The following is a 25,309-nucleotide window of genomic DNA, read 5'->3' on the forward strand; positions in this document are numbered from 1 at the left end:
TTTATAAATAAATTTGTACTTAGGTTCTTCAATTAATTGTCTTCATCACTGTCATTGCCAGTGCTAGCAGAGTATTAGTGTATGAAATTAACACTGACACATAAATATATTAAACAGGAGTGTCGTTTTGTTACGTTTTTCATTATTAATTCCTGAAACATACATATAACATAGACAATGACATACTGTAACTTACAGCAGACTATCCCGATTCAAATGAGCCCAAACACAACATAATATGATGAGTAGTTCTTGAAATATTCCTCAAAGAGGGTACATGGAAAGACGATGCACAAAAGGGCGCCCAACACACTTAATATTTCTGTATTTTGTAGTCTAATCCATTCATTTCCAATGACCGGTCATTTTTGACCGGGAACACAACAAATGTAACAAAGTGAAATAAAACAAACAAAACTAAAGAAAATGGCCCAAATTGTTTGTGTGTTTTCAGATACCATACATGAACAAAATCAAGGAATTTTATTCCAATTGGATTTAGTCAAAAGAAAATTTGTCAAAGAAAAAAAAGGTCATCTGGGTCAAAAAGTACATACTACGAACATAATTTATCTTTGAAATGTATTATAAATAAATAGTATTATTTTAAAAAGTAGTCTTAATGAACTTAATCAGAAATTATTTATCAGAGAAGGACCACTTCTGTTAAAATAAATGGGAAAAACTGGAAAGCCAAACGGTCAACGGATGTAGACAGGAAGTCCCGCCTTACAGGTAAAAGAGTCAGTCACCTTTTAGATACAGACATCGCCTGTCAGTCAACTCTAGAACATGCATGCACATTAGCTATACAAGCTAGAAAATTGTGTTTTTTTAGCATAATCTAAAGTAAAGAAGTACAATTTATGATTCCAGTGTTGTCAGATTTTATTGCTGAATTGAAATATGTTCTTTGATCATAATCTTAACCAATCGTTTTTGAGATTTTGGTGTTTCCCCATTCAGGTAGATAGAAGCTGCACTGGCATGACAAGAAATAGCCTCATGAGAGCGTTACTTTTGACTAAGAGTAATTACAGTAACTAAAGATTACAGTAACTAATTACCGTTGGGGTTTAAAGTCAGAGAGCTTGAGAGAAAAATATTTTCATCAATCTAGCTCACTACTGGAGACAAATTTGCCATCTGTGGTGTGTAAGGTAATGAGATTGATGCAGATAAACATGAAAACGCTATTTTTTTTTTAGAGAGTTTGAGAAAAAAATCATTAAACGAGAGCAAGAGAGTAGAGGAATTCTGCAGCGTTCTCAATGTTTGTTCAGTGTGTCTAGCTCGCTCTGAGTTTTGCCCTTATATGGTCATAGAGAGAGAGAGAGAGAGAGAGAGAAAGAGAGGGAGGGGTGGAGGTGTGGTCTATTGTTTTATGGCGGAAGAGATGTAGAGTTTCTCTTCCTTCATTCTTTCACCATCTGCCCTGTTTTTGCTGCTCACAGGCGAGCAGCTCTCAGTAATGCAACAATGCACCTTTCAGCACTGCATTTACCACGGTACTGGTTCTGATCCAGTCCTGTAATGCAAACTAGGACAGAAGATTTTGTGAGTTATATGGCACTTCCTGTGGTAGAAGAATGATATCTGCTTAAACAAATGTTAATGCTCAGAGGAGTTCATATCAAGATCTCTGACCTTTTGAAAGCAGACTTTGGTATCTTGGCAAATCTGAGCACAGTTCGAGACATTGTCAAGATCTCTTTTGAAACTCTAGAGGAGACATGTGAAAAAGAACAGATTACTCGGGTCTGTGGAGAAGCTTCAGCAAAAGTCTCCATTTAAGCTAAATGGAGAAACAGTCGAAATATTAAGGTTGTGTGTTTTCTGGCCATGCTCAGTCTGGCCTCATATATATATATATATATATACTGTATATATATATAAATATACATATATCTCTTTTAACAGGAAGTGCTTGTGGCTGATGTAATGTGATGTCGTCATGTGTGGTCAGGTAATAGCAGACTGATATTGGTGAATCAGAGTTCCACTGGATGACATCATGCATCAGATAATAACAGCTGTCTGAAAAACATCATGACAGAGAGAGATTTTAGAAATAGAGACACAGATGTTGAGAGATGAGACACATATTTTGAAAAAGAAATACATGACTGATGGAGAGAATTCAGGGTGTGTTCACACTTGTAGTTCAGTTCTCTTGGTTCTCTTGATCCAGACGAAAAAAGAAAATGATACATTTAGTCCTGGTTCACTTAGCATTCACACTGGCATTTTTAACACCGAACCTAAAGATGAATCTTGAAATGCGCTCATTATATTTATATATATATATATGGTGGTATTTTTACCAGCTGAGTACAAACGAAGAGCTAATAAAATGTGTAAAGGATTCAAAACAGCGGCAGGAATTCCTCCGTTGCACACACAAACGAAGATATGCTGCAAGGACGGCTGACGGTGGTTCTGATGCCTGTACCGAACTGTAATGGGCAACATAGCTCCTATGATGAGAAGAACCAGGTATGCTTGAGAGGTCAGTATTAGGCAAATCACTTCCTAAAATAAGTTTTGAGTTCTGAAATTGATTTACAGTATGTTTTTATAGTAGAAAGACCTCTTATCATCGGCGTCGCCAGGTCATTTTTCCGGGGCTTCAGCCCCGAATGTAATTTTAAATGTAGGCAACACAAAGTTTAGGTGCAGCTCAACAACAACAACAAAAATATTTTCTATATGAATATGTAATAATCTTCATGACGCAGCCTGTCTCGCAGGTCTTCGGAGAACGTAGGCTACACAATAATATTGCTACATTTTGTTTGAAGTTCACGTGACGTGACCCCCCGCTCCCGCTAAGCCCCGAACCTCCTCAAGTCCTCGAAACGCCCCTGCCTCTTATACGTCAAAATATCAAGAACAATTTGATTTCTCATAACAGGACATCTTTAATGATATTAACATAACTATCATCGCTTTATGCCATCTACACACTCTGTCAAAAGACGGTTGTCACGACTTTGTAAAGTATCGGCACTTTAGAGTGACGTTTTTTTATTTGGCAATTTAATACACTAAACATCACATTATCTGCTCAAAACATACAGCAATGCGAGTGAAAGCACTGGACACTGAAAAACGAAAACGCTACGATTGTGAAACGTGGAACACTTCCACGTTCAGAAACAAAAGGTGGCTTAAAGGAATATTCCGGGTTGAATGCAAGTTAAGCTCCATCGACAGCATTTGTGGCATAATGTTGATTACCACAAAAATAAATTTCGACTCGACCTTCCTTTTCTTTAAATAGCAAAAATGGAGGTCACTTACAATGGAAGTCAATGGGGCCAATTTTTGGAGGGTTTAAAGGCAGAAATGTGACGCTTATAAACGTATAAAATCACTTGCATCAATTCTTCTGCTAAAACTTGTTTATTATTTGAGCTGTAAAGTTGTAAAAATATATATATAGCGTTTTAGGATTAGCTGACATTACATCATCATGGCAGTGAATTTGTAAAATCGTCTATATCTTTCCACAGATGTGGTTAGTAAGTGATTTTATGACAGTAAAAATCATGTTAACACACATATTGTTTATGTCTTGTGTCTATACTTTTGAAACAGTGAGTATTTTAATGTTTACAGATTGACCCCATTGACTTCCATTGTAAGTGTCTCACTGGAACACACATTTATTTTTATTTTTTCTAATGATCAACATTATGCTACATATTCTGTCGATTGGGCTTAACTGGTATTGAACCCGTAATATTCCTTTAAGTATCCAAATATGTTTTGGGAACATTGTATGAATGAGTGAATTGCAAAGATGAATACATAAAGGAGTTAAACAGATCTGCACTGAAAACGATTGTGAATGGAGTGAAGAGGTAAACAGAGAGAGAGATTATCTCACAGAAAAGAGGGTGTGTTGCAATATTGCCATTGTGGAAGATGAAAAATCTCTTAAAGTGACAAACTGTTCGGATCAGACTGAAATGATCAGAAATAAGCTAACATTAACATTCTTCACAAGCATCTGCAGAGCTGTAGGTGCTACACACAAACACAAACTACACAAGCTTCACCGCACATAACTGCAATACCAGGAAAAACTCTCATGTGACCGAATGTAACTTATCACAGGTTTCTAATGTCTTCATAATGGATGGGTACATGAATTAGCCCTACAGGAGCAATTTAGGTTACAAAACTTTTTCTTAAAAACAGCCTCAGGCTAAAACGGAAGTATTACACTCCCTTTATAAACACACAACTCTCCATACAGCACCTGTTATTATCATGCATTATCACATGGCTCTCTGGAATATTTGATTGTGATTGGTCAAAGGCAGCATTCTACAGTTAAATATGTTTGTATAATAATTAGGGCTGTCAATCGATTAAAATTTTTATCTAATTAATAACATTAAATGCCAATTAATTCATCGAATTAATCGCAATTGATCGCATATATATAAATATTTGCTGAAAAAGCCCCTCAAATAACAATAATTCAGATTATGTATAGTGCTTAAATAATTAGAATATACAGGTGCATCTCAATAAATTAGAATGTCGTGGAAAAGTTCATTTATTTCAGTAATTCAACTCAAATTGTGAAACTCGTGTATTAAATAAATTCAGTGCACACAGACTGAAGTAGTTTAAGTCTTTGGTTCTTTTAATTGTGATGATGTTGGCTGTAATTTAACAAAAACCCACCAATTCACTATCTCAAAAAATTAGAATACATCATAAGACCAATAAAAAAAACATTTTTAGTGAATTGTTGGCCTTCTGGAAAGTATGTTCATTTACTGTATATGTACTCAATACTTGGTAGGGGCTCCTTTTGCTTTAATTACTGCCTCAATTCGGCGTGGCATGGAGGTGATCAGTTTGTGGCACTGCTGAGGTGGTATGGAAGCCCAGGTTTCTTTGACAGTGGCCTTCAGCTCATCTGCATTTTTTGGTCTCTTGTTTCTCATTTTCCTCTTGACAATACCCCATAGATTCTCTATGGGGTTCAGGTCTGGTGAGTTTACTGGCCAGTCAAGCACACCAACACCATGGTCATTTAACCAACTTTTGGTGCTTTTGGCAGTGTGGGCAGGTGCCAAATCCTGCTGGAAAATGAAATCAGCATCTTTAAAAAGCTGGTCAGCAGAAGGAAGCATGAAGTGCTCCAAAATGTCTTGGTAAACGGGTGCAGTGACTTTGGTTTTCAAAAAACACAATGGACCAACACCAGCAGATGACATTGCACCCCAAATCATCACAGACTGTGGAAACTTAACACTGGACTTCAAGCAACTTGGGCTATGAGCTTCTCCACCCTTCCTCCAGACTCTAGGACCTTGGTTTCCAAATGAAATACAAAACTTGCTCTCATCTGAAAAGAGGACTTTGGACCACTGGGCAACAGTCCAGTTCTTCTTCTCCTTAGCCCAGGTAAGACGCCTCTGACGTTGTCTGTGGTTCAGGAGTGGCTTAACAAGAGGAATACGACAACTGTAGCCAAATTCCTTGACACGTCTGTGTGTGGTGGCTCTTGATGCCTTGACCCCAGCCTCAGTCCATTCCTTGTGAAGTTCACCCAAATTCTTGAATCGATTTTGCTTGACAATCCTCATAAGGCTGCGGTTCTCTCGGTTGGTTGTGCATCTTTTTCTTCCACACTTTTTCCTTCCACTCAACTTTCTGTTAACATGCTTGGATACAGCACTCTGTGAACAGCCAGCTTCTTTGGCAATGAATGTTTGTGGCTTACCCTCCTTGTGAAGGGTGTCAATGATTGTCTTCTGGACAACTGTCAGATCAGCAGTCTTCCCCATGATTGTGTAGCCTAGTGAACCAAACTGAGAGACCATTTTGAAGGCTCAGGAAACCTTTGCAGGTGTTTTGAGTTGATTAGCTGATTGGCATGTCACCATATTCTAATTTTTTGAGATAGTGAATTGGTGGGTTTTTGTTAAATGTGAGCCAAAATCATCACAATTAAAAGAACCAAAGACTTAAACTACTTCAGTCTGTGTGCACTGAATTTATTTAATACACGAGTTTCACAATTTGAGTTGAATTACTGAAATAAATGAACTTTTCCACGACATTCTAATTTATTGAGATGCACCTGTACATTGTTAAATAATTATCAATATAATATATGTTATGTTAAATATAATAATTAGGCAGATATATTTATTATAAGGACGTGTCAATGTACGGACACTTTTTTGGAGCGTCTCACTTTGGTTGCATCGCGTCACAAACGCAGCATTTTTAGGACGCTGTATCAGGCTAAATGTGGTTTGAAACTAAGAAAAACATGTCTCGAGATCCCTGCTTGCAGAATTGCACTTTGTCCAGCTGTGTTTGTGTCCGAGTGCGGTTTGTTGCTTATACAGCTGGAGTTTCGCTTACTGCCCCCTGGAGAAAACAGCAGGAACTTCAAGATTGAATTGTTCAAATGGTAGGTATATTCCTTATTACGGTTCGGGGACATGATTAATTGCGTTATATTTTATATAATAATTGCACTGAATTAACACTTTTAATCAACAGATCTAATAATGATGCAAAACTGTATAATTCACCGTTGTCCTAGGCAACTGATTTCCAACATACCTGTGCTAGTTTCAGGTGTCTAGTATCACCCCACACTGTTTTTCTTATAATAAAATATCCATAATTTCAAATCCATTTATTTACTTATCTGGTAAGCAAGCAGCCATGCATCATGCAGAATAATGTACAGTAAGTACGTAATTATTGCAAAAAAATTCAAGCTTTTATTCATTCAGCGAAAAACAGTGCAACAAGTTCATTTTTATAGTACATTTCTGTACAATTTAAAATATTCTTTCATACAAACAATGTCTGTGAGTGTTGCACTGATCTAGTTAAGCTCAAGCTAAATTATAATTATTATTTTAACCCTTACGTTGTGCTCCGGTCATTTTGACCTGGACAACTATTTTTTCCTTACAATTTTTTAATTTTTTTATACTAAATCCAGTTGGAATAAAATAGCTTGACTTTGTTCACATATGGTATCTGAAAACACAAAAACATTTTGGACAATTTTCTTTAGATATTTTTGGTTTTATTTCACTTTGTTACTTGTGCTCTCCCGGTCAAAAATGACCGGCCATTGGAAATTAATGGATTAGACTACAAAATACAGAAATATTAAGTGTTCAGGAGCATCACAATCCTTTAGATGCACACACAAAGTCCTCGGACATGTGCACATACTCACACTCACACACACACGCGCACACACTGTGTGTTAAGCACCCTTTCATGCGTCGTCTTTCCATGTACACTCTTTGAGGAATATTTTAAGAACTACTCATCATATTAGGTAGTTTGAATCGGGATAGTCTGTTGTAAGTTACGATTAAGGCTGTCAAAATTCGAAATATTTGTTGAATTTAAGAAAAACTGTATTTGAAGTTTGAATTTGTGCCAAGCACTGACAATAACTTCAGATCGATCGCATTCTTGCACTAAAAAATGTTAGACACAGCACAACAAATACAGTTTAACAGTAGCACTCCTGCACGGTATGCTGAACAAACAAAAACAAAGTGAAACAAAGACGTTCGTCTAGCGCTTGTTAAAGAAAAACAAATGGATGGTTGAAAAAGCGTTTTGTGTGAACAGCCCCTTACAGTTGCTGGAGGTACTCGGCTGTTGCGTCTTGCTCTCTTATAAGCGTTTCTCAGATTAAGCAATGAGTTTTTTAAACGCTTTGTCAGGAAAGATGTTCAACTTGGAAATGTGTGTCTCGAAATTCTCGTGTTCGGTTCCAGTCTGATTGAACAGCCCCTGACATGTGCTCATAGTCTGAGCCGCTTCACCACCGAGTTCAGCCGGATACCACTGCTATCTGTGAGTATTGCTACTCTACATACAACTGTACTGATTAAAAAACAATGTGGTATTTCACTGTTATTATGAAGTTTGGGTCAGGGGTATTATACTATGGCATCAGTGCATGTGTAACACCATGTGAACTGTCTATTGTCAAAGTCTACTCACTTTGGCAAAACGAAGCCGTGTCACTTAAAAGATAAAACTTTACTGAAAGAAAAATTACATTTAGGCTCTGGCAATTAAAAAGCAGTGTCACATTTTTTATATTTATTAATAGAAACTAAAAAAATTTGCAGACTTTTGCCACATCCCACAGCACAGCACATTGAAAGTATATGGAATTTTGGTAACAAACATGGCGATGCATTCATACAGTGACGTCACATGAAACAGGTCAATAAACATGAAACCCGCTCATAATATATAAGAGACGCGTGTTTGTCGCCACCTGCTGGTGTAAGGGTGTAATGCACTGCTCTCTACTAACAACTCACTCATAATATATATGAGATGTGTGTTTGTCGCCACCTGTTGGCGTAAGGTTGTAATGACTGCTCTCTACTAACAACTCACTCATAATATATATGAGATGTGTGTTTGTCGCCACCTGCTGGCATAAGGGTGTAATGCACTGCTCCCTACTAACAACTCACTCATAATATATATGAGATGTGTGTTTGTCGCCACCTGTTGGCGTAAGGTTGTAATGCACTGCTCTCTACTAACTAACAACTTGCTCATAATAACTATGAGACATGTTTGTCACCACCCGCTGGCATAAGGGTGTAATGCACTGCTCTCGACTAACAACTCGGTCAGAATATATATGAGACGTGTGTTTGTCGCCACCTGCTGGCGAAAGGGTGTAATGCACTGCTATCGACTAACAACTCGCTCATAATACAGTATATAAGAGATGTGTGTTTGTCGCCACCTGCTGGTGCAAGGGTGTAATGCACTGCTCTCTACTAACTAATAACTCGCTCATAATACAGTATATAAGAGACGTGTGTTTGTCGCCACCTGCTGGCGTAAGGGTGTAATGCACTGCTCTCTACTAACAACTTGCTCATAATACAGTATATAAGAGACGTGTGTTTGTCGCCACCTGCTGGCATAAGGGAGTAATGCACTACTCTCTACTAACAACTTGCTCATAATACAGTATATAAGAGACGTGTGTTTGTCGCCACCTGCTGGCGTAAGGGTGTAATGCACTGCTCTCTACTAACTAACAACTCGCTCATAATAACTATGAGACGTGTTTGTCGCCACCTGCTGGCTTAAGGGTGTAATGCACTGCTCTCTACTAACTAACAACTCGCTCATATATGAGACGTGTTTGTTGCCACCTGCTGGCTTAAGGGTGTAATGCACTGCTCTCGACTAACTAACAACTCGCTCATAATATATATATGAGACGTTTGTCGCCACCTGTTGGCGTAAGGGTGTAATGCACTGCTCTCTACTAACTAACAACTTGCTCATAATAACTATGAGACATGTTTGTCGCCACCCACTGGCATAAGGGTGTAATGCACTGCTCTCTACTAACTAACAACTCGCTCATAATAACTATGAGACGTGTTTGTCGCCACCTGCTGGCTTAAGGGTGTAATGCACTGCTCTCGACTAACTAACAACTCGCTCATAATATATATATATATATGAGACGTTTGTCGCCACCTGTTGGCGTAAGGGTGTAATGCACTGCTCTCTACTAATTAACAACTCACTCATAATATATATATATGAGATGTGTTTGTCGCCACCTGCTGGCTTAAGGGTGTAATGCACTGCTCTCGACTAACTAACAACTCGCTCATAATATATATATATATATGAGACGTGTTTGTCGCCACCTGTTGGCGTAAGGGAGTAATGCACTGCTCCCTACTAACTAACAACTCACTCATAATATACGAGACGTGTGTTTGTCGCCACCTGCTGGCGTAAGGTTGTAATGCACTGCTCTCTAGTTTGGAGCGTCACAAACACAAGCGGAGTGATACAAATAGTGAAGCGTCCCAGAGACGTTTTTGTTTGAAAACTCCGCTTTTAGTTTCCAAACATAATCGTTTTCCAAAGTATGCATTAATGGAGGAAAGCGCTGTTCTAGTGTAGATGAGAGGCGTAATTAATGCGTTTTCAAACAAAAATGTATTCATGTGGATCAGCACTCTTGGAATGCTGCTTGTCCAATCAGATTAAAGTATCAGAACTAATGGATAAACGTCTGCTGTTTGATTCCGGAATATATTAATGTCAGACAAGCAATTCCTATATAATGTTTATAACCCCAGAGCACTAAACACCAGCTAACTGCCTATTCGTAAATACAGAATACCTTTTTATTCATAAATTCATAAAATGAGTTGGTCATATTACAGTTTATATGAGTTAAAATCTAAACAAACATCACCGTGTTCATACGTTCTGCTTCAAATTCATAGTCATATCCAAACAGAAAGAAAAATAGATTAAACAAACATACATGTAATTCACACTAGAGGTAGACCGATATATCGGTTTTACTGATTAATTGGTGCCTTTTGGAACTATCAGTTATTGGCAAAAATCTGTGCCGATAATTGCTGATAGTTTTTGCATCATTTCGTATTTTCAATATACTTAATTATACTTTAAAGTCCAGCGTTGTGTACCAAATCTAAATTTTTTCTGGTTATTATTGGGATTTTTGTTGAACAATAAACGACATATGGGATTTTATTCATTTTGGACTCGAATAAGAGTGCCCGCCATAGTAAGAAAATAATAAGACTTTTTTTTTTGACGTCAATAAATCGATTTTAAAAACTATCGGCCAATTAATCGTTATTGGCATTTCCCACCACCTTAGTTATCGGTATCGACAAAAATCCACTATCGGTCGACCTCTAATTCACACACGTTCACATTAATAGGCATTCAGGTGTAAAATTACTAAGTGAATCTCATGTCCAGAAATCAAAAGAATATATATATATATATTGCTTTAAGAAAATGAAGCCAATTCAAGTGTTTTTTAACATTATTTTCATGACAATTAAGCACATTTAAACCCCTAAGTCTAATTATTATAATGCATCCAGATGTTTAACTTATTCGTTTTTTTTTAATTCACATTATTCTCATTTTTTTTAAATCAGCACACATTAAGTACTACCACAATGTATAAATACTTTACAATTTAAATAATATCACAGTTGTTGTTTGCATTACAGTAATGAGAATTTGGGGTTAAATATGCTTAATTGTAATGAAAATAATGTCACAATGCAAAAATATCTTAAAAAATAGGGATAATTTTCTTTATGCACAATATAATTTCTTTTGATTTTGAGATTAAATGTGACCTGGACCTGTAATAATAACTGTGGCCTCGATGTCGCCCTCTTGTGGTCAGATGAGGAACTGCATTAGAGGTGTCACATACTTCAGTTCTGCACAAAGCAAAAGTACAGCAGATACTGGATATCCAAGTAAACTTTACTACATTTATAGCATGGTAAACTCTGTGCACCAAACACTCTAACGGATAGTCCAATAAACAACAAGAGTGAATGACCACACACACACACACACACACAGTTTGTGGAAACAATGAAAGCGCCGCAGAAGCAAACAAATTCCAGAATGCAGGTGTGTGTGTGTGTATTTAATGTGTCCAATTAGAGGCGGGCTTTAACATAAGGTGGAGCAGTGACTGACAGTTTTACTGTCCAATCAGCTGCTCCACAAAAGAATCTAGCTGGTCTTCATCTTTGATGCCCACAAACTGGTCGATGACATCACCGCCCCGCATCGCTATCACCGTGGGAACAGCAGACACCTAGAAAATAATGAAATCACACTAACTTGTGGCTTATTAAACAAACTCAGAGCCTGTCTTGAAGGTTTAGACTGTTGCGATCTATAGACTAACTTTAATGTGGTCTCCAAACATTTACCGCAGTATTTAAACCATTTCATATCTAAACTTAAGCACATTTGCTGTTGGTTCTATGAAGGAAAAGCAACATTAGTAAGAATGTGTTTTGTGTATTTAAAGGTCTTGTGTCTGCTGTGAGAGGCGGTGCTGCGTCTCGTACCCCGTACTCAATGGCGAGATCTGTGTGCTCATCGATATCAACTTTGGCCATGGCGATCCGACCTTTCTGTTTGGCTATGGCTTTTTCCAGCCGTGGACCGAGAATTTTACAGGGACCACACCACCTAAAACACAAACAAACAAATAAACACACAAACTATAAAAAAAGAAAATAACAAACACCACCTATAAACACAAAAAATAAACAAACACACACACCGGCAATAATTACAAATAAACAAATTAAACAATCAATCACCACCTCTAAACACAAATAAACACCACAAACGCTAAAAAGTAGCTAATACTGCAGTATATCCATTATATGGTTTCATTTCAGGAGCTTTCGGGACAGTTTTCTGATTTTGTTTAATCTTACATATTAAACATATTCATCTTTAATATGTTGGATACATGTTTTGATAATTGTAAGTATGTTATACGTTTTGCAAAATATTTCAATATCTGTTTTGTTACCATTTATTTTGCACATTATTGTCAACTTAACCCTTTAAGTCTTGACCAACACAAAATCGGTATCGTTTGAAAGTTTAGACGCTCTACTTTCCAATGCATGTAGACATTATGACCAAAACTGAACAAGTGCTTTGAAATCTGCAGACAAATCAGAAGTCTTCAGTTTTGATAATTTATGGAAAACTTTGCACTGTTCATATTATTGCAATCAGTAAAAACATCAAACTGATCAAATAGCCATGTGTCATATGTTGTTGGAAAGCTCTTAAAGAGTAGAATACAACCAGCCTATTTGTTTTACTCACAGACAAAAATATAGCGAGTAATAGTTAAGTATGTGTCTTTGACATACATGTTACCTGTAAACAAGTGTTGCTTATATGCCGCGTTTATGCTTATAACTACACGAAAAATATACAGAACATAAAATTACTTAGAGGAGGTGATTATCTTTAAAATGAGCCCACACACAAAGTAATCGGATTTATACATCATTAGATAATCCACTCGAAGCACAATGTGCACACAGCAAATAATGTGCAATCTGGCTAAAAACATATTAGCTTTCCTGGATCAGATGACTTCATCAGAAATGATGTAGTACATTGTCCAGCATCATGGAACGTTAAAGCAATCGTATTAGGATTCAGATCGCTGCAGCCAGAGGTGAAAGTCATCCAAATATGGGCAGAGGGGATCGGTCACTAATTACATACGGCCACCAGGAGATGGCGCCAAGTACATGACACAGACTCAATGATGACTCAAATGACACAGAATGGAACTGTAAGAGGTCTCGTTACTCATTATTATTAGTTCTTTTGGACATTTATTATGTTTTATTTGTTAGGAGAGGCTTTTGGACACTTGCAGACATTTTTCTCAGATCCCTTTTTCTCCCAATTTGGAATGCTCAATTCCCACTATTTAGTAGGTCCTCGTGGTGGCGCGGTTACTCACCTCAATCCGGGTGGCGGAGGAGAAGTCTCAGTTGCCTCCGCTTCTGAGATCGTCAATCCGTGCATCTTATCACGTGACTCGTTGTGCATGACACCGCGGAGACTCACAGCATGTGGAGGCTCATGCTACTCTCCACGATCCACACACAACTTACCACACGCCCCATTGAGAGCGAGAACCACTAATCACGACCACGAGGAGGTTACCCCATGTGACTCTACCCTCCCTAGCAACCGGGCCAATTTGGTTGCTTAGGAGACCTGGCTGGAGTCACTCAGCACGCCCTGGATTCAAACTCACGACTCCAGGGGATCGTGCAGCATTAATGGATACCGTACCAATGTCTCAGAAGTTAAAGTTTGCTGTTTTTCAAAGCGTTTGGATGGTTTTACCTCATCATGTAGCCTACAGGTAAGTGCCACTTTCACAACTGTCACATCTGTAATGGTTTTTCCTCAATGTGAGAATGAGAATTATTATAAATTAAATATTACATGTTCTTTGGAGTGCCAACCCATCTACATTCTGTGTACATCATTATTTCTGGATTGTGCATTTGAATTCACAGAGTTTTACAAAGTGTGATGATAATTCATTATAAATGAACCATCGGTTTTTCATATCGGAGTTTTCATGCTTAAACCGATTTGCCGATGGTTTTAATTAGGTTTAATTTAATTTAATTTGGTCATTAATTGGCCGATAAATATCGGCGGACGATACATCGGTGCATCCCTACTGATAATAAGTGTGTGAGATGATATACGTACTGTGCGTGGAAGTCTATAAGAACGGGCAGCTGGCTGTTGATGACTCTCTCGGTGAAGTCGTCGTGGTCCTGAACGTTAAACGAGACACTCCTGCAAGAGCTGCGCAGGACAGTGCGAGAGAGAAACGGCTGTACAGTAGCAGAGGCGGTTAGAGAGGAGGAGTATGATGAAGAACCTCGAAGATCTCGCACTAACACACAACAAACTCTCTGCATTAGAATCCTGGAAGCCATCTGAGACAACAGAGAGACACAAAGAGAAACTTATTATTATAAACAGGAATATAAAAATGATATGTCTAGTCCTTAACATGAGGGTTAGTAAATAAAAACAGAATTCAGATTTTTGTGTGAACAGCTCCTTTAAGTATCCCAATCCTGAGCTGATTTAGTTGGTAAAAGTCATTTTAAAATAACATTAGTCACTAAATCACTTAATGTAAAAGTAATATTCACTATACTCATTTTATTACTGACTGTTATAAAAAAAACAAGAATATTTATATAATTATAAAAATACTAGAATAATAATAGAGTGAATTGCATGACAGCAGTATGACATGTTATACTTATTAATAACTAATTTAGGCAACATGTTTGTAATTCTACAAACTGTATAGAATGATATGAACAAATAGAATAATATAGAATAATATGAATAAATTCCTACTAGCTCAAATTAACTGAGACTGCATTGAATACTTAATTAAAATTTGTATTTCAAACAACTAAAAGGAGATTAAAAAAAAAAATGGTGAGCTAAAATATACGCTTTCAATATACACTGATATAAATTTGGGTCCAAAAGTCTGAGATTACAATGAAAATCCAGGATTTTTTTTTAACCTGAAAAAAAAAAAAAAAAAAAAAATATATATATATATATATATATATATATATATATATATATATATATATATATATATATATTTTAACAAAGAAATATCTATTTTTTAACCTGGAATAATAATAAAAAAAAAAAATCCCCCCGTGGAAATAAATAAATAAAATATTAACCTGGAAATAAATAAATAAAATATTAACCTGGAAATAAGTTTTTTTTTTTTTATTTAATTTTTACCTGGAAATACACACACAAACACACACACATATATACACACACATATATATATATATATATATATATATTTTACAGTCTACATTATGGCCCTTTTCTTCAGTCACTTGTTTCCCAACAACGATGCAGCAGTCATGTGTTGATTTACATTTATGTTCTTGTTTTTGACAGATACCTTAAACACTTTAACAGGTAGTTAAAGGGCAGTTCAAGACAGCTCAGGGGCGTTATTAATGTCCTCTAAATATTTAACTCAAGATTTACATTTAACTTTTATATTTTAGATTTACATTTAGATTTAACGTTTGCATTTAGATTTATGATTTAAATGAATCATTTACATTTAAGATTTATATTTCACATTTAGACTGAATTTTTATATTTAAGATTTAACATTTGCATTTTGATATGATATTTATTTTTAAGTATTTGTTACACAATAAATAAATAAAATATTAAATGCTTATTTACATAAATCTGACCAAATTTAACCAGTTTTTGTAATACGTTTTATTTTACACCGAAGCACACAATACATTATCAAATTCATGTTAATTTTTTTAACTTTTCACTCAAATGATTGTGCTGATAATAAAATTACATTAATATAGTAAATAATGCAAAATAGAAACTGACCTGATGTGTGTCAGATATGTGGTTCTAGTTATTATGAAACACTGTAATATCTCATCATATATTTATACACGTGTGTGTGTTTTTGATATTGTTTAATGTGTTATTAAATCTGTGTTTTTAACCTCCATGTGACTTTGAGCTTGTTTTGTATGATGTGTATGTTTGTAACAACTCTTGCGAGTTTCTAAACGCATATGTAAAAGAGCACATGTCATTTTTTTCTGATTCAATCGCGTTTTAAATGTTGTTAATTACTCAAATAAATATAAACTCTTACCATGAGTTCTGGAGTCCTCTGGTCACACGGACCACTGACGCACTTCCGCTCAAGTGCTCGAGTTTGATCGTCATAGCGACACGTCTCGGCGCGGAGAGGAACTGCAACTACAGGACAACCAACTAAAAGATATGATCCGTATTATAATAAACAAACGAATAAATTAAAATAAAATAAAAAAGACTAATTTTTAAAACTACAATTAAAAGGTTAAAAGGAAAAATAAATAAATAATTTAATGTAACAAATAAATATTAAATATATTCTTTTAAATATATGTATATTAAAAATATGTTAATGTATCATTTATACATACACACACATACACACGCACACACACACACGCACACACACACACACACACACACACACACACGGACACACACACACACTCACACACACACACACACACACACACAGACACACACTCGCACGCACACACACACACACGGACACACACACACACAGACACACACTCGCACGCACACATACACTCACACGCACACACACACTCACACGCACACACACACACACACACACACGCACAGACACACACTCGCACGCACACACACACACACACACACACTCACACACACACACACTCACACACAGACAAACACTCACACACACTCTCACACACACATAAACGAACACCTTTAAAAAAGGAGAATAAATTCTAATTTAAATGATTAGTTAATGGATTATTTTGTTCAAATAATCATCAAGAGTTTCAAAGTGAAATTGTGAATAAAAAAGTAAATAAATCTCATGTCTGCTCTGATCACTGCTTCTGTAAACCCCAAATATCCACAAACTCTATATCAGCTCTTACCTTAGGATGTGTTCTACAAAATGAGTCTGTAAGGGGGTTCAGTGGAAAGGAGGAGGCGAGAACCGGCTTGACAACTTAAATAACAATTTATTAAGCAAAAAACACAACCAAAACGCACAACTAAAAACACACAGTACAGCTGTCTGTAATTCTCTCTCTCTCTAGAACTGTCGTCCCCGGCCGCCTTTATCCCTCGCGCGCCCCATCAGGCTGATTGGGGACCGGGTGTGTCTCATTCCAGCCCGGCCCCGCCCTCCTCGGCTCTACACTCCTCCCGGCGTTGCCTCAGGCCGGGGAGCCCCCGGCATGACGTACATCCCCCCCCACCCTTCCTCTCCGGGGGGGGGGCGTGCCTTATGCCCCGACTGCCGGCGGGTCCTCCCCGCCTTCCTCGACCTGGGAGGAGACAGGAGGGGAAAAAAACAACACAAAATGGCGAGGGAAAGGCCAACATGGAGCGACAGAGAGAGAGAGGGGAGAGAGAGAAAAAGAAACTCACCGGTTCTCTGATGCGCCGTCGCGTGGTCCTCGATCACTACTCCACCCTCTCAGGCGGACTGCAGCTGCTCCTCCCCGGGCGGACCGGAGTCAGACCTCCAACCCCCCAGCGGACAGAACGCCCCTCCGCGTTCCCGGTGTCCCGTGGGGACTCTCCTCCGCCCCTGGCAGCGGCCCTACCACTCCAGGCGGTCGGGGAGTCGCTTCCCTCCTCCCCCCCATGGACGGCGGTCCTCTCTCGACCCCTCCGCGTTCCCGGGGGACGGCAGGGCACTCCTCCGCCCCCGGCAGCGGCTCCCTCGCTCCAGGCGGTCGGGGAGTCCCGTCCCCACTCGCCTCGCGGACGGCGGCCGTTCCCCGCGTCCGGGTGGTCGGGCTACTCCGTCCCCCGTCGGACGGCAGCGGCGTTCCCCTGGGTGGACGGCAGTGTCGAGGACCCTGCGACGGGAATCCCTCCTCCTTCCCGGGTTTCGGCACCAGTGTAAGGGGGTTCAGTGGAAAGGAGGAGGCGAGAACCGGCTTGACAACTTAAATAACAATTTATTAAACAAAAAACACAACCAAAACGCACAACTAAAAACACACAGTACAGCTGTCTGTAATTCTCTCTCTCTCTCAAACTGTCGTCCCCGGCCGCCTTTATCCCTCGCGCGCCCCATCAGGCTGATTGGGGACCGGGTGTGTCTCATTCCAGCCCGGCCCCGCCCTCCTCGGCTCTACAGAGTCAAAAGGTGTAAAAGGTGAGTTTCATGTAGTATTAAGATCATCAAATGGTTCAGTATTTTGTTACGCTTAGTTGGTGAGTTTAGGCACATAACATTCCAGTTTGAGAAAGTTACATGACCTAAAAAACTCTTTGAAACCCTTGAAGCCTAAATAATCCGGAGAAAATATTACAGTAACACCTAGTTTGACAATGCAATCCTTAATATCAAAATGTCTGGATGTCATGAGAGAAGGAGAAAACAAACAAGTAAAAGGAGATAGAGCTCTTTAAGTAAGAAGGAACAAGAAAAGATAAACCACATCATTTATGGCATTTGTAATGTGAAAGAAAGAACATCTGAGATTGCAGCAGGTCCAAACAGAGTGCATGAGAAAATACAGATATGATGCAATAGAAAAGGTACTCTTAACTTATCAAACAAAAACATATTCAACTGAACTTCACAGCTATTTGCACTCCAATAGTCTGGTGGAAACATAGAAATGAAAAACAAACTGCACCCCTAGTGTGTGTGGGACTCTAAATAAACACAATAAACACACTGCAGTGCAGTGGTGGAAAGTAACGGTTACATAATATTTCTGAAGTTTTGGGAAGAAGAAAGTTATAAGTGCTAAATCTGTTTATAAACTAAAACTAAAAAGGATGGATGTTATATAAAGAAGGTATGAGAAATCACAAAACATAATGTAACCAAATGCTACAATTTACTTAATAATAATATCTCAATATGTTAAATAACCATAATGATAATTAAGACTTTATTATTACTACTGTAATACAATAATACATATACAGAACAACCATTATTAGTGTTTGAATCAATCATATCTCTCACTAAACACTGTGTGAAATGTTTATTTTTGTCTTATTTTATTCAGTTGATAACTCATGTAGGAGTTGATAACAGTTTGCTTAATAATCTCATTCCATATCTGGATAATTTCTGCAATATCATAAAGGATACATTTCCTCTGTGATATTGCATTATATTAGTTTTGTACAGTATGTTAACTTAATAGCCAAAATACTTGGACATCTGTGAATGAGAATAAACCTGAAATAGGAATGTGTTTCAGTCACAATGCACATTATGTAGTTTAGAGATGATTAAGAGACATTTATAATGTTACAAATGGCTATTTCTATTTAAATAAATGTATTCTTAAAACGTTTCTGTTTGTCCAACAATCCTCTTGCAGCAATGCAGGTCTTTGGTATTAAGAAGCTGCTAGTTTAGGACCTGTGAGGAGTCTGTTTCTCAAATTAGAGACTGTGATTTTGTCTTTTTGTTGTGCATCTTGCCGTCCACTTCCCTCTCTATCCTGGTAAGAGATTATTTTTTCAAAACAGTAATGCATGGAATAGCCTTCATCTCTCTAAATCAATAGACTTTAGGAGAAAATAGAATTTCAGGAGAAATGTGTTTCTATTTGCCTATTTTTAAAACTAAAATGTTACTTGGAAGTGTAAAACAACTTGTAAGATATCAATACCTCTGCAAATGGGGAAAAACCCCACTGTATTATGATTTCCGCAATAGTAGCGCAACCATTTTCAATTGTTCTAATAATAAGAACATTTTCTTAAGTACCAAATTAGCACTTTAGAATGCTTTTGTAAGGAATAGGTGACACAGTATATGTTTGCCATCACGGGTAAAGAACAAATTGAATAAATACCACTTAAAACAACTATTTCAAACCGTAATAATAATTAGCAATTAATGATTTTGACAGTATTTATAAAAATGTTTCTCCCCTTTTTCTCCCCAATTTGGAATGCCCAAATTCCCAATGCGCTCTAAGTCCTCTTGGTGGTGTAGTGACTCGCCTCAATCCGGGTGGTGGAGGACGAATCTCAGTTGCCTCCGCGTCTGAGATCGTCAATCCACGCATCTTATCACGTGACTTGTTGAGCGCGTTACCGCACAACTCACCACGCGCCCCACCGAGAGCAAACCACATTATAGCAAACACGAGGAGGTTACCCCATGTGACTCTACCCTCCCTAGCAACTGGGCCAATTTGGTTGCTTAGGAGACCTGGCTGGAGTCCCTCTTGGCAGTATTTTTGGTCAATTTAATGCATCCTTGGTGAATCATCAATTTCTTTCAAGAACAAAAATCTCTTTGTGTTCTAAAAATGGAAGCGTATATACTATTGTAGAGCTGAGGAGGGTGGGGCCGGGCTGGATTGAGACACATCCGGCCCCCAATCAGCCTGATGGGGCGCGCGAGGGATAAATGCGGCCGGGGACGGCAGTTCGAGAGAGAGAGAATTGCAGACAGCTGTACTGTGTGTTTTTAGTTGTGTGTTTTGGTTAATAAATTGTTATTTAAGTTGTCCAGCCGGTTCTCGCCTCCTCCTTTCCACTGAACCCCCTTACAACTATATATAATTTTCATAAATAACTTGTAACATAATTACTTGAGTCATAATATTTAAAGTAAAAAAAAATCAGTACTCTTTCTACCACTGCTGCAGTGATACCCTAATACTGCACTGTATGTTAGTATTTAATTAAGTGTGCAAATAGCATCTGCCACTACCGTTTTTCACCAGGATGTAAATAGCAATTAAAACTTTTTGCACTTAGTGCAAAGAAGATGCTTTTTTGTTGTTATTTACACTTAGTTCAAATAGCCTCTGCCATAACAATATTGTAATACTGTCCTCCCTCCGTGCAGAACATTTTTATGCAGATTGACAGCAAGAACATGCTCAAAACAGTAGAGATGATTGTGGACTTCAGGAGAAATCCCCCCGCACTCCCCCTCACCATTCTAAACAGCACTGTGGCAGCAGTGGAGTCATTCATGTTTCTGGGCACTACCATCTCTCAGGACCTGAAGTGGGAGACCCACATAGACTCCATTGTGAAAAAGCCTCAGCAGAGGTTGTACTTCCTTCACCAGCTGAGGAAATTCAACCTGCCACAGGTGCTGCTGACACAGTTCTTCTTGGCCGTCATTGAGTCTGTCCTCTGCACTTCAATAACTGTCTGGTTTGGTTCAGCTACGAAATCAGACAAAAGGAAACTACAACAGACAGTCAGGAATGCTTTGAGGATTACTGGTTGCCCCCTGCCCACCCTCCAAAACCTGTACGTCTCCAGAGTGAGGAAACGTGCAGGTAGAATCACTCTGGACCCCACACACCCTGCCCACTCCCTCTTTGAACTGTTGCCCTCTGGCCGGTGCTACAGAGCAATCAGCGCCAGGACATCCAGACACAAGAACAGTTTTTACCCTCAGGCCACTTATCACATGAACAATTAAACTGCATCAGGACTCCCATAGTGCAATAATGTAAATAAATATCTCATGTACATATGTAAATTCACTCATATTTAATTCAGTAACTGTACATACTCCTACCTTGCACATATATTACCACTTGCCCATGTCCATACACCATTCTATGTTATATATCCTATTTTTTGTATGTCTATTTAAACTCTTCCCTTGTTTTATATTCTGTGTCTCACTGTAATGTTTTGTGTGCACTTGTTTTTCCTATCACCAAAAACAATTTCTTGTGTACATGAGCACACCTGGCAATAGAGCTCATTCTGATTCTGATAATCCATAGCTGGCTTGGATAGAAGAAATTGTAAGCCTTGAATACTGAATTATCCCTAAAAAGATGCCTCACCCTGCTGAAAGAAGCAAAAGTTTCCTGAAGGGTGCCACTATAGGTGAATGAAATTTCCAGGCCACTTGCCTTTCATAGAATGTTTACACTATCACTGTAGTACTCCAACCTGACCACGAATAATTGTGGGGGCTCGCCCGGTGAACCCGATCGACAACAGGTTCCATGTTGAGTTTAAGGATATCTTGAAGCATCTGTGCAACAAACTGAGTCGGTTGAGTGCTCTCAATTCCCTCAATAACGGCAACACTCGAATTTCTTTACATCTCGCTTTGCTTTCCAAGCCATCACATTTAGCTCTCAGAAGCCATACCTCTTTTCCGAGTGTTGTGACATTGTTTTGCAAGTCTTTCATGAATTCATCACAAAAGACTATATTCACTGATCCAGTTTGCGTGGCTCATAGAGTGCTGACAGAAGAAGCCAGCTCCTCTCGGACAGCTGAGATCTTGTTTCTGAGTGATCCTGCCATAGAGTCGGTTAGGTAACTCTACTGATCTGCCTGTTAAAGCTATTTGATAAAGTGATATAACTGTATAATGACAGAGATTATAATATACACAACAGGGAATGAAAAAGAATGGTCCGTCGGTGCCTTTGCTGGTGTTAGACTACAACCTTAATTTCAACCAGATCCACAAGGGAGGGCATTTATCAAATTAAACCCACCGAACACTCACTTCAGTGTGTAAAGACAGATTACAGTATTTGCATTTAATACATATCATTTGTGTTCTAATCCTAGATGAATGTACTGCAGAATGTACTTTAATAGCAAAACTCTACAGTTCATTGATTTACAGAGAGGTGCATATACATAAAACCCTACGATAATCTGTATATAACTGCTGTATATAACTGCTGCTGACCCAAGTTCACCAATTGTTTCACCAAGAAAACACAGACTCTGAAGCCTGCCACACAAATGTGCTGCTTTAATACTTTATTTCGACCAGGTTTTGTAGGACATCAATATTTATTGTAAATATATATTTATAATTTCAATTCATTCTTTCTGCTAGTATGTTTATGTAATGTTTAATGTGTGTTCATGTATTTCATGTCTTTTATTTTGAAAGTTTATTTACTGTTTCATGTCATGTGTCCCTAATCATGTTATTCTTGTTTCCCTCCATGTTTATGTGTCTTGTTTTCATTGGTTTTTTGGTTGATTATATTGTTATCTGTTCTGACTGTTTATTGGTTATCATTGTCAGGTGTTCTCCCATGTCCATGGCCATGTGAGTAGTGGTGGCATAGTGGGCTAAAGCACATAACTGGTAATCAACTGGTTGCTGGTTCGATCCCCACAGCCACCACCATTGTGTTCTTGAGCAAGGCACTTAACTCCAGGTTGCTCCAGGGGGATTGTCCCTGTAATAAGTGCACCGTAAGTTGCTTTGGATAAAAGCGTCTGCCAAATGCATAAATGTAAGCCCTCATGTTTTCCATTGTCCTTTGTTAGGTATTATATGTTTGGTATGCCGTTCATGTCAAGTCAAGTTCATGTTTATTTCAAGCCAAGTTCATATTTATGTTTGCTTCATGTTTGTAGTTAGGGTTCTCGCGTTTATTAATACATTTGCGCTTGGGTTCTTTACACCATCATCATCGTCTCTTCGTTTACATCATTGCCAGCACCAGCAGCAACGTTACAGAATACCTAAACCACAATGAACCCAGCAATTCAGCTCCTTCATCTACGTCAGAGGAATTGTCCCCTGGAGGATTACGTGGAGGACTGGCATATCAGGTGGACTTTAATGAGATTGCCCTCAAAGACATTTTTTGCTTTGGACTGATTGAGTCTATCTCTTTGCTGATCAACAGCCTGGCTCAATATATTGGCCTCGCCATGCAGATTATTGGTTCCACGTTCACTGTGGGGGAGACAGATGCCGAGCCAGAGTCCCACGTCATGGTCGACGAGCCGGAGTCCCACGTCATGGTTGACAAGCCGGAGTCCTACGTCATGGTTGACGAGCCGGAGTCCCACGTCATGGCCGACGAGCCGGAGTCCCACGTCATGGCCGATGAGCCGGAGTGCCACATCATGGCTGACGAGCTGGAGTTCCTCGTCATGGTCGCTGAGCTAGTGCCATCTTTTGTCCTGGATACTGAGCTTGCTCCATGCCATGTCACAGCAACGCCTCAGCCTGCTTCATGCCATGTCACAGCAACCCCTCAGCATGCTCCATGCCATGTCACAGCAATGCCTCAGCCTGCTCCATGCCACATCACAGCCATGCCTGAGTCTGCTCCATGCCATGTCATGGCCACATATGAGCTGTTAGCTATGGACGCTTCATGAACAGGGAATGGGAACTTTTGACCCTCCGAACCTGCCTAGACCCTCCGAGCCCTGGACTCCGCCTTGGCCTGTCGATCCCTCGACAACACCTCAGCTCTACGTTCCCTCGGCTCCACTGTGGTCCTTCAGCCTGTTGGGTCCCTCATCCCTCCAGCTCCTCCTTGGTCAGTTGGTCACCTGGCTCCGCCTTGGCTCTCCAATCCTCTGGCTACGCCTCGTCCCTCCAATCTGTCAGCTCTACCGGGGACCTCCTTTCCTACGGCTCTACCTTGGTCCTCAGTCCCACCGGCTCCCCCTCAGTCTTCTGATCCCCCAGCTCTACCTTGCTCCTCTGAGCATCCAGTGCTGCCTTGGTCCTCCCTGCCATCAGCTCCACCCTGGCCCTCGAGTCTTCGGCTACCCTCTGGGTACCATGTTCCATGGTGTCGCTCTTTAAGTCTCTCACGGCTCCACTTTCCATGGCTCTGCCCCACATAGTCTGTCACAACCCCACCTTCTACAGCTCCACCCCTCGAGCCTCTCAGGGCCCCACCTTCCATTGGCCCTGTCTCGCCGGGGGGGAGGGGGGGAATATGTAATGTTTAATGTGTGTTCATGTATTTCATGTCTTTTATTTTGAAAGTTTATTTCCTGTTTCATGTCATGTGTCCCTAGTCATGTGATTCATGTTTCCCTCCATGTTTATGTGTCTTGTTTTCATTGGTTTATTGGTTGATTATCTTGTTATCTGTTCTGTCTGTTTATTGGTTATCTTTGTCAGGTGTTCTCCCATGTCCATGTATTTAAACCCTCATGTTTTCCATTTTGCTTTGTTAGGTATTATATGTTTGGTATGCTGTTCATGTCAAGTTTATGTCAAGTTCATGTTTATGTTTGCTTCATGTTTATAGTTAGGGTTCTCACGTTTATTAATATATTTGCACTTGGGTTCTTTACACCATCATCGTCTCTTCGTTTACATCATTGCCAGCACCAGCAGCAACGTTACAGTTTTAATTGAGTGTCTGATCCTGAGCTTTACTGTATGTTCATTTTGAAAGTGTTTTGTTACCTGAAGCCAGTGAAAAGAAATCCTGATTTTGCTCTCTGACCTGCTAACAAACACACCCACAGATGATCAGAAACTCCACCCTCATGAAAC

General features: G+C 39.0%; 1 protein-coding gene across 2 annotated transcripts; it reads right to left on the reverse strand.

Annotated features, from left to right (window-relative positions):
• Positions 1 to 8,046: 8,046 nt before the first annotated feature.
• On the reverse strand, positions 8,047 to 16,200 carry LOC127451299 (thioredoxin, mitochondrial-like). 2 transcript variants are annotated; one of them, XM_051715875.1, is made up of 6 exons: positions 16,145 to 16,200; positions 14,155 to 14,387; positions 11,949 to 12,072; positions 9,720 to 11,689; positions 9,292 to 9,629; positions 8,047 to 8,305 (listed from the first exon to the last, which is right to left on the reverse strand). In XM_051715875.1, the coding sequence occupies exons 1-4, from the start codon at positions 16,145 to 16,147 to the stop codon at positions 11,573 to 11,575; spliced, it is 477 nt and encodes a 158-aa protein (XP_051571835.1). In that variant the 5' UTR covers positions 16,148 to 16,200; the 3' UTR covers positions 8,047 to 8,305; positions 9,292 to 9,629; positions 9,720 to 11,572. The 2 variants fall into 2 exon arrangements, with proteins under 2 accessions (XP_051571835.1, XP_051571834.1); XM_051715874.1 differs by having other exon boundaries at positions 9,051 to 9,629.
• Positions 16,201 to 25,309: the final 9,109 nt, after the last annotated feature.

The sequence above is a fragment of the Myxocyprinus asiaticus genome, chromosome 14 (assembly GCF_019703515.2).
Source record: "Myxocyprinus asiaticus isolate MX2 ecotype Aquarium Trade chromosome 14, UBuf_Myxa_2, whole genome shotgun sequence".
NCBI lineage: Eukaryota > Metazoa > Chordata > Actinopteri > Cypriniformes > Catostomidae > Myxocyprinus > Myxocyprinus asiaticus.